An 11,223-nucleotide genomic window follows, 5' to 3' on the forward strand; every position below is an offset into this window, starting at 1 on the left:
AAACAGGGAGTTCCCCAAGGCGGGGTGTTACCTCCGGCACATATTTAGCCTCTACCTATCCTCCATTACAACGCCTTCAGACGGCATAGAGATCGTATCATATGCGGACGAATGATAGGTTAAACGTGTACCTCAACGAGCTTGCCCCTTATTACGCTGCAAGAAAAGATATCTGCCACCAAATCTTCAGCCACATTGTTCACTACAAATAAGCGTGAAGTCAATAATAAGCTGAATGTGATGATCGATGGAGAAATGATTCCGACCATCAAGTGTCCCAAAATATTTGGCGTCACATTTGAAAGCTCTTACACATTCTCACCACAGGCCAAAGCAATTTGCGATAAAGTCAAAAGTAGAAACATGGTTCTCAACTCACTTGCCGACAGCACTTGGGGTGCCGACATAGAAACCTTGCTGACTACGTACAAAGCAATTGGCCGGTCTGTGGTAAGTTATACAGCGCCAGTGTGGTCTCGTCAGCTTTGTGAAATTAAACTCCCCCGGCAAGCCAGAGTAGTTTCGGCTCAATTACGATTCGGCAGACGCAGCCGCCTCAGTTCCTAGAGAGCAAGGATTGATGCCAACGTGCAGGATGTTTGTCCCTATAGTGACCAGGGACCACACGTCACCTGTTTAACTGCCCAGCCAGACCCACTCGTCTCAGACCCAGATCCCTCTGGACGCACCCTATCATAGTTGCAGAGTTCCTGGATCTGGAAACTCAACAGAATCAAGCAGACGAAAGATAGAACACAACACACTGCTATATCAACAATAACAACAAGTAAATTTTGGAGTTCCTCACGGTAGTACTTTAGGTCCACTTTTGTTCATAATCTACAAATGAAAATTTGCCCATGAACATTCCATTAAGAAACTGGGGCTAACTTCTCACAAATCAATAAGTGCTGTCCGATTCAAAAGCTCAAAGATAAGACACCTCCTTTTTATGACTGAGTCCAAACGGCGTACCGCAGAGCGACACCCCTTTGGGGAGAAGTTTTTACATGTTACAATGTACAATACCTCACAAACGTCGCCAGCATTGGGAGGGGATAACTACCGCTGAAAAATTTTCTGATGGTTCTGCCAGGATTCGAACCCTTAATGATATAAATAATCTCGGCCTAGATGGATCTATTGTAATGTTTGCGGATGACATATCGGTTTTCTATCCTTAGAAATCGGATGATGCTCTTAGGATAAAGATGGAGAAAGATTCATTGTTAATATGTAAAGTAGCAAGGCTCAACGGTTTAGTATTAAATCAAAATAAGACGAAGTTAATACGGTTTCGTCCTTTTTCTCTATCTATGAATACAGACTTTGGGAAATTTTTATATGCGAATGTCATCGGCTAAAATTAGAATAAAATAATTTTTACAAATAAAAAGGCATTAAGTTCGGCCGGGCCGAACATTGGATACCCACCACCTCGGGTATATATTTAAACCACCTCTCGTCATAATCCAGTGAAAAATGCAGAATTTATACACCCATAGCAGCTTTCTTTCAAATATGGTCCGATTCGGCCCAAATTCGGCACGAACATTGTTCAATTTTGTGGAACAAAATATTGGTATTTTTGGCTGCTATATCCAAATATAGACCGATCTAAGCCATAAAGGACACGGATGTCGAAAAACCTAATATAAGACACGCTGTAAAATTACGGCGAAATCGGATAATAAATGCATCTTTTATGGGGCCAAGACTTTAAATCGAGAGATCGGTCTATATGGCAGCTAAATCCAGATCTGGACCGATCTGGGCCAACTTAAAAAAGGATGTCGAGAGGCATAACGCAACTCACTGTCCCAAATTTCGGCGATATCGGGCAATAAATACGCCTTTCGTGAGCCCAAGACCTTAAATCGAGAGATGGCAGCTATATCCAAATCTGGGCCAAATTGAAGAAGTGTAAAGTGGCCTGACACAACTCACTGTTTCAGCAAAATCGGATAGTAAATGTGATTTTAACGGGCCCAAGACCTTAAATCGGCAGATCGGTCTATATGGGGGCTATATCATGATATAGTCCGATATGGCCCATCTTAGAACTTAACCTTCCTATGGACATAAAAAGACAGACAGACAAACGGACATGGCTAGATCGTCTTAGATTGTTATGAAGATCAAGAATATACAACTTTATAGGGCCAGAAATGGTCATTTCGTTGTGATACAAACGGCATGACGAAATTAGTATACCCCCTGCCTATGGTGTAGGATATGAAACAAAACAAGGCTTCGTAATCCCAAAGCTATTAAAAACCCATAAACTTTCATTCTATTGGCTGTGAGTATAGAAATATTGTACTTAGAATGCTGGTGTTTTATGATAAAAACAATTTTTTCTTTTTTTACAAAACACAACAATTATTTTTATAGTCTGATTCACTTGTATAAAGGCATTTAAAATATAATAATAGAACCATTTAAATTTAATTTCGTCTCAATATAATAGTACCACGGTTTTGTTTTTAATAGCAGATAACACAAGCTTATGCACTCTCCATTTCTTTACCTAACATCTTGAATGGCGTTTTGCGAATTAGGAAATCAGATCGGGGTATCAGTTTTTTTGTGGCCACTATGTCTGACTATGACATAGTGGCCACTATGACACTATGTTGGATAAAATGCAAGCCTCTAGAGGCTCAAGAAGTCAAATGAAAAGGTGTGTGCTATAAATGTGAGCTATATATGTTTATGGGCTTAATTGATGCAGATATTATAGGGTTTAAAGTCTACTTCACGTAGCTTATTTGAGCACAGTAGGTGAAACATTTAAACCCCTGCGGATTCAAAAAGTCTAAATATGAACTTTTATGCCATACCTGTAAGTCTCATCTCATATGGTTTTAAAAAAAATTTTTTTGACGACACCACCCTAAAAATATTTAAAAGAGAATGGCCCTTAATTTGATGTATGACACGGGCAAAGCGCTTTAGCCGTTTCAGAGATATGGATCGCCGAAGTCCCCAAAGTCACCAAACAGCGAAGAAATCGGGATTTTTAAAGCTTTGAGGCCCCAGCAGCACGTGTTAACACCTCCCATTTGTGCTTAAATTTTCGTATTTATAAAATCTTACAAAATGAAACATTTTAGGGGGGTGACGCCAAAAAAAGTCGACATCCATTTTTTTCCTTTGACATAACACCACCCTAATATACATAAATGAGGCTGCAAATGCAAATTTGACCATGAACATTCCTTTAAAGAACAAGGGCTGGAAGGTGTAACCATCGCTAAAATTTTTATCTGATGTTCTCGCCAGTACTCGAACCACAAATAACATGGACAGACAGCGATACTGCGTCTATCTCGTTTTCTTCTGGGTGATTCAAACACCGGCCATCGTAGCACAGAGGTTAGCATATCCGCCTATGACGCTGAACGCCTGGGTTCGAGTCCTGGTGAGAACATCGGAAAATTTTTTCAGCGGTGGTTATCCCCTCCTAATGTTGGGAAAATTTGTAAGATAATATGCCACGTAAAAACGTCTCCCCAAAGAGGTGTCGCACAGCGGCTCGCTGTTCGGACTCGGAAGGGGGCCCCTTATAATTGAGCCACAAATTTAAATCGGAGAGCACTCTTTTATATTTGAGAAATTTGCCCCTGTTTCCTGGGCAAATTTGCAATTGTGATTCCATCAAATGCAAACGAATCATTTTTTTTGTAATATAGCGTATTTTGCTGTAAACAAAATATTTTTGGCTTAAAAACCTTTTTGAAAGTTTGCGTAATAGAGTCATAATTTACAACAGACGCGGTTCCTAAAAATTTTGCCATAAACAAAGTGATTTTTACATCAAAAGGTGAAAAATGTATGACTTACATTCAGCAAGGGAGAGAAATATTACTCGATTACTACAAAAATAGCATTTTCCCAATAAAATTGATTTTTTTGTCTCAAAGATACTCCAAGCGTTTTATATGGTTTGCGTTAAGGATAGAGCGGAACTAACTTTGTATACGCTTTAGACCTTATAAAGCATTTTTTTTGATCGTAATGACATTCTACAAACCATTTTCGTCTGTCTCTCGAATACTAGATTACCTTAGAATGAGTAAAGCCACACGAAAAGTAGTTCATTAGCCATAAACGAACTTTTCGGCAAGTAAACTTCTTTTATGAAAAAAGTTGGGACTTTGTTTACAATAAAATTGGAAGAATTTGTAACGAAAATTCCGTTAAGGCGCAAAATATTGTCAAATAATCTACGCGCAGTAGAAATTCTTGTCGCCTTCAGGCTGGCGCCGTTTGGTTTTTTGTTTGTTGTGTTTTAACTAATTTTTAACTTGAAAACATGCACACACGATCGCATACCTCCCAATGACAAATGCTGGCAGACTAAGCTTTACCCAGAATATAAATTGTCATAATAAAAACTAGCTCACCCAAGTACGCTCCACTGTCCGTTCTACAATACGTACACAGCATAATTTACTTATATTTATAACATAAACTTCAAGGTCTCATGGCTGCAAATATACTCCACATTGTTGGCTTACACCACTTGACACTTGCTTCCAGTTGAATGCAGTGCATATTTCAAAAAGTTAAGATTGTGCAGCCGTACAGGCACTTAACTCAAACAGTTTTTTTTTTTTTTTTGCTTTTCATTTATTATTTGTAGGATTCGTACCCCTCTTCTTTTATTTATGCCTCATACGGTTATTATCTTGAAACTTGAATTTATGTAGCCATTTCAGGTGATTACCATACTCATTGTTTAGAGTTTGTACATGTGGTCGAAACAAATTTCTACCCTACTGTCATATACCCTTCATTTGAACATCATGTTATCATTATTAGGCTACATGTAAGCCTAGGTATAGGACGGACTCTCAGTCACTTGTTAAATGTTTGAATGTTACGATCGTATTCGACCCCTAAAACCCTTTCATTTAGATCCAGATTTTTTTAAAGCGGCAACATGTCCTTCCGAGCTCATTTGGAGACCCTTGAGATAGCTGGGCAAAAAATTTCTATGTCAAATTTTGCCACCATATTGTCATAGTAAGGCTACATGCTCGTTGGTGCCTTTTAAGTTGAAACTCTCTGAAAGTTGAATCCATATTTCAAAGTAATGTTCGTACACTACATGTAAACACCTCATTGTAGTGAAAGGTGGGTGTTTTAAGGATGACTCCCAAACACTTGACGTCATATTACCAGTTCGCGCTACATAAAGTGCACTATTTTCAAGGCATGATCATTTAGAACTATCTGAATATTGCAAGTAAATCTAAAACTATACGAACATAGAAACATACAAAAAGAAACATATAATTTTTATGCCTTAAAAGATATGAGGCCCATCTATTGTAAGCAAAAATACTGCACCCCCTTTCCTTTACTAATTTTAACTACCCCCCAACTATGTCATTCATCAAGTATATAGTGTGACCTCTTTTAGCATACTCTCTCTCTCTCTCTCTCTCTTTTGCTCACTCACACAAACCAGTCACCTCTCGTACTCTCACCACCTATGGCTTTGAATTCACACAAATAACGGATGCTAAAGTAAAAAGCAAAAACAACTTGCTGTGCTTCTGCTCCTTCTTTTACTGAAAACTAATTCCTCTTTTTCACGGATTTTCTCTTCGGAAAATTAATTTTTATATACATTATACACATGCCTGGAAAAATATCTTTCGATTGATACCAATTTCATTAAAATCCATTCAGTCGTTCGGACGTAATATGTATCACAAATTCGCCTTCCTATTGCAGTTATAAAATTGTTCGTCTTTTTGTGCAAGCTCACATAACATATATAACAAACAACAACAACAAAACTGCAAATACCTCGCATTGGGATTGATTGACCCATATGTCAAGTAGGGCCACGCACCTGACACCCCCACAACACCCTCACCTAAATAGCGATACTCTTACTCTGGCCATAGGTGGGGGTATTAGTGGTGAGAGTAAGAGAAAGCCTTAAAGAAAGCCCTGACATGTTTTTTTTATTTTCATATATATTCGTCACTTCTATGGAAAAATATATTTCGATTGATGCCAATTTCATTAAAATCCATTTAGGCGTTTGACCGAAATATGTACCACAAAATCTCATTTATTAAACCCTTGGTTTAATAATATTTATTAGTCTTTTTAGATACATTCCCTCCCAAATGGAAGAGATACAAGATATTAGCAAACCAACTCATCTTTTCGCGTAAAAAATCTTCTTTTGCTGGAAACAACGCATTTTTGGCTTTAAAGAAGCTTTGCATTGTTGCGCAAAAGAGCCATCCGTTACCCCAAACGAAGTGTGGCAAATACACGACTAACATTTAATGGTGGAGGAAAATGTTGCACAGTGATTTTAAAGAGATAAAACAAATTTGTTTGTCACAAAGATATTGCAAACGTTTTATTCTTTTGCGTGTAGCCGTTCTAATTTTTTTACAAATATTTTTTTAAAGTAGGTGCGTTAGAATTGTAAATTGGCCAAATAGCGCCCAGTTTTAACACTGCTCCCAAATAAACCGCTCTCCCTATTAGGGCTCTCAATAGAGGGCGTAATTATTATCTCCTAAAGGGTGATTTTTTAAAAGCTATAGGAGAGTTAAAGAAAAACACATACAATTCAGACAAATGCATGAAATCATTATTTGAATCGATTGAAGATTATTTCATGCAATTGTTGACTGTGACTGAGCCACAAATGGTCCATCCGCTTAGTCCAATTTTGGCACGAATAAATGCTTCAATGTTGTCTTCCAATGTGTCAATTTCAATTTTTTAAGGACACTTATTCGCAATATTCAAAAAGAATTACAAAGATATCTCTATTCGTTGTTTCTTAGAATTTTTTCATCTCTAACACCTCAGCTCTAACCGTTTCAAATTTCAAAGAGATATATCTACCCGTTCTCACACGGCACATCTTTAATTAGTTTTTTTTTCGATTTTCTCCCACTGTGCGTCGTCGATCTCGCAACGAAATAGTTCAGCAATTCATAATTTACTTGTTCTGATACACTGACTTGCCTGTTGAGCAGACAGCTGACAAGACCAGGTACTACCCTACATATTCTACAGAACTTATTTTTGTTCGATAAAAACCGTAGGATGACAACTTATTACATTTTAAAGACTTTGAAGGATTAGTTTGTCCGAACTAAACTTATAATGGCCGATCGCTTTGATGGCTTTAGCTGATGAGCTAGAACAGAAATATTATTCATCGTATACGTCTTGATAGTTCACTGTCTGATTGGGAACTTTGTCAGCAACGATTTCTACAAATCCTAAGATACAGACACTAAAATCCTAAAGGCACTTTTTTTGTGGGAAAAGTCCTTTTTGTTTGAACTGTTATTTTTTTGCAATTTTTATAAAATATTTTTTTTTATTCAGCCAAACTTCCGTTTTGATTTTATGAACATCTCTAAATGTTTATATTAACAAAAACTTTGATTTATTTTTATGGTATTTTGGAAATGTGGCTTATAACTTGTTGCCCTTATTTTACAATGTAGGATGTATTTTACTATAATATATCATGTTCCCCAATTTATTGAACTTTGATTTAGAAGAGCGGGGGATAATGACAACACATTTGTTATTTACTCCCATATTTGGGTTCTTGAACAGGCTTTCTCTTTTTCACATTGATTTACATAAACAACACACAAAAATAATATTTTATTTTGTTAAGCGTTTCTTAAAAGTTTTTATTTAACTTTCACTTACTTCATTTTTAAGAACTTTATTCAAAAAAGTATATCCTTTTTTGTTTTACGGAAAGATTCGTTAATCCTTTTGTTTTTCTTTTATATTTTTGGGGAAATTTTAAAACAGCTCCCGTTTATCTTTATTCATATGCACTCACAAAGCGCGCATCCCCCACGCACAGTCTCTGTTTAATCACTATGATCACCGCACGCCGCCTGATTGCCGATATCCGGATTAATGTTTTCGCCGTTAAAAAAACACAACCCTCACTCTACGAATGTAATCGCCTAACTAACATCCAAAGTGGCACATTTACAGGTTAATGAGGTTTTGTTACCCGCGCATGTAGCCGTGTTAGTTGTTGTGTTCTTCTTCGCTCCACTCTCAAGTCCCGACTCAACTCGCTATACCAAACAACAGCAACCTTTTATTATTGTTGTTGTGTGTTGGTGGGTTAAACGTTGTTGCTGTGTTTATTTTTGTTTATGTTATAATTTTACGATATCACAATTACCTTTAGCGCCAAGCAAGGGAGAACTGGTGTGAGGGGTATAGAAAAGAAACCCGTGTTAAAGAGAAAACTCTCACCGGCACTATCGCCGCCACTGCCATTGGCATTAACATCGTAACCGCCACATAGCTAGCCATCGACAATTTACTTTAATCTGGGAGATCGTAAAATGATAGTGACACTCGTCACTAAAACCAATCAGCCAAAACAACACTTAACAGTTCTAAGCTTATCGTTTACTATTAGCGCAGTTAATTAGTGTTACCAGATTGGATGTTTAACATTATTTTTGTAGTCGATTCGATTTCTGATTAACACTATTTTATTAATAAAATTTCAAAGTAAAGATTTTCTGTTCTAAGTTCGTACAATTAATCATTGCCAATTGTCTGATAAATGTTTACAACGAATCGTTATTTGTATCGTAGTTAGTAATCAAATATCTTTGTTCCAACAATAAATAGGATCTGAACTACGCCAATTAAAACGAATAGATATTGCATTTATCAGCAATGTAAATGCAAATTGAAATTTTCCCACAAACATCAGATTATAGAGCATCGAGAGCTATGAGGGCTGGACAAGTGGACAATTATAAAATACGTTATTTTTATAGCCGAGTATGAATGGCGTGCCGCAGAGCGTTCTCTATCCCTTACATTAATTTTTCAAAATGCTAAATCTCGGAGATGGGCGTTTTATGTGAAATTTAGATATTTAAATTTGGGCTTTGATATCTAAGTTTGGAGTCTAAAAACTTGGGGTGACGTTCCAATCTTAAACCCCCAAACTGACATGTTGACCGATCGGAACAATAAGGGAATTATCTGCGCAGACGATGTCATAATACTTCTAAGAGGCAAGGATCCGAATAAGATATGCAGAAAGGCCGAAAGGGTCTTGCCGAAGGCACAAGACTAGGCTAGACATAGCTGTCTCAATGTTAACCCAGAGAAGAGTGAAATCTGCCTGTTTACGTTTTCTCAACAGAACGGTTTTGATATCTGACAAGGTTAAATACTTAGAGGCGTTCTTAGAATGGAAACTGAATTGGCAGTGTCACATTAAGGAGCGTACCAAGAAGGATCAAAGATGTTGGGCACTATGTAAGCGGACCGTAGGCTCGAAATGGAGCCTGAATCCGAAGATAGATCACTGGCTCTACAGAAGAGTGATTAGACCAATACTTACTTACGCCTCAGTAGTTTGGTGAACTGAGATGGAGAAAAGTGCAACGTAAGGATGATACAACAGGTTCAGAATACATGTTGTTGTTGTTGGCATAGGAGTCATGAGGACCTCGCCCACTGGGGAACTGAAGACTATACTAGATATTCGACCCATAGACATACAGATTAAATGTGAGGCAGCCACTGCGGCTATGAAACTTAAGGCGATGGGAGAATGGTTTGAGGATGGGAGCAGCTCATACCATCGCGGTATAATCAAGGCGACGATAGGAAACCTGGAAGGAAGGGAAGAGGTTTCCGATCGGATACCTGAGATGAACCTTGAAGTCGAGTCCAAAGCACTGCTGCCATCGGCACAGTCTTGTATTGACGGTACCCTAGTATTGCCATCTGAAAGATCATGTTACACGGATTGATCAAAGCTAGAGGACAGAGTGGGCCGGGGGGCCCAGAAACTGAGATCTGTTTTAGCATGACCATAATAGGGTCCTGCAGGCGAAGATCCGGACGATCACTGAATGCGTGAAGTGGTGTGGTGCTAACGCGAGGATGTCGGGTATGAACCCTTTACGGATAGTAAAATTGCCATAAGGGCAATAACAACCAGGGCGGTAAGGTCACGAACAGTCTTGGAGTGTAAGAAGGAGATTAACGCCTTCTCTGTGGATGGCACTTGGGTGCCAGGCCATTGCAGAGTAAAGTTGAATGAAAGCGCCAACGATTTGGCGGTGAAGGCCAGAGGACTGCCGTCAATAAACTTGGTTAACCCAAAGCCTTTCAGGTCGACGCAGTCCGATTTAAGGGAGTGGGCTACGAATGCGAATGCAACATTATGGAGCAGCGAAACGGTCGGTAGGACGGCGAAAATCCTATGGGGGGATCCAGACCGTGAGAAGACGAGGCTATTACAGAAAGGAAGTAAGAAGGAGGTCAGTATAGATATTGGTATTATAACGGTGCGGCAAGTGATAGAATTGTAGCATTTCCTATGTCATTGCCCGGCTTTCGCGTCTAACAGATACCGGCACTTAGGTGGAGACACAAAACCAGACATGAACCCACTTAGGGGCGTGGCATGGAAAACAATTAAGGATTTTGTAAGTAGCACCGAATTCCTAACTTAGGTTTTCTTCTTCAAAGTTAATTTTTTAGTATTTAGAGCTTACAACCATCCGATTACTGGCTTAGGTGTATGTCCACAGTGGCATGGGGTGGATTAAAACCTAGTTTCCAGAGAAATTTACTGCTATGTATATTTCTTTTGTAGATTTTTTTAAGAAAATTTGCTGGAAATTTTTGTTTTAAAGAATTTTTTTTTTAAATGTTCGGTCAGAGAAAATTTCATTTTCACATTTTATACACTAGATGTAAAAATAGAAAACATTTTTTAAAGAAACATAAGAAATCATATGGAAACTTGGTATTAGTTCTGAAAACTCTGAACCATTCTTTGATGGCCATTAAATTTAATGTTTTTCTGCGTTGTGGTTAGATTTCATTGTTCATACAACTATGCAGGATGTGCATGAAATACATTTAATAGTCATGCCCTTTTCAATATTTAAGTATTTGCATTGGTGTTCTAAAGAAAACTATATAGCAATGAAATGAACTGAATATAAATATCAATAAAAACCATTCGTCAACGTTTTACTGCATAACATACGTTGCACATGTTGACATGAAACAAAATATTGTGTTCTTTTTGGTAGCTATATCCAAATACAGACCGATCTGAACCATATACAACACGGATGTCGAAAAGCCTAACATAAGCCACTGTGTCAAATTTCGACGAAATCGCATAATAAAACGCCTTTT

At 38.0% G+C, this 11,223-nt stretch overlaps 1 protein-coding gene across 1 annotated transcript in view; it reads right to left on the reverse strand.

Annotated features, from left to right (window-relative positions):
* The window catches only part of LOC106086220 (glutathione hydrolase 1 proenzyme), a 38,965-nt gene extending 30,797 nt beyond the window's left edge, over positions 1-8,168 (reverse strand). The window contains exon 1 of the mRNA XM_013250798.2: positions 7,720-8,168. Within this exon, the coding sequence (XP_013106252.2) occupies positions 7,720-7,724 (5 nt within the window). The 5' untranslated portion in view covers positions 7,725-8,168. The remainder of the gene's footprint in view (positions 1-7,719) is intronic.
* Between the last annotated feature and the right edge of the window lie 3,055 nt (positions 8,169-11,223).

Source organism: Stomoxys calcitrans, chromosome 4 (genome assembly GCF_963082655.1).
Source record: "Stomoxys calcitrans chromosome 4, idStoCalc2.1, whole genome shotgun sequence".
In the NCBI taxonomy this organism is placed as follows: domain Eukaryota; kingdom Metazoa; phylum Arthropoda; class Insecta; order Diptera; family Muscidae; genus Stomoxys; species Stomoxys calcitrans.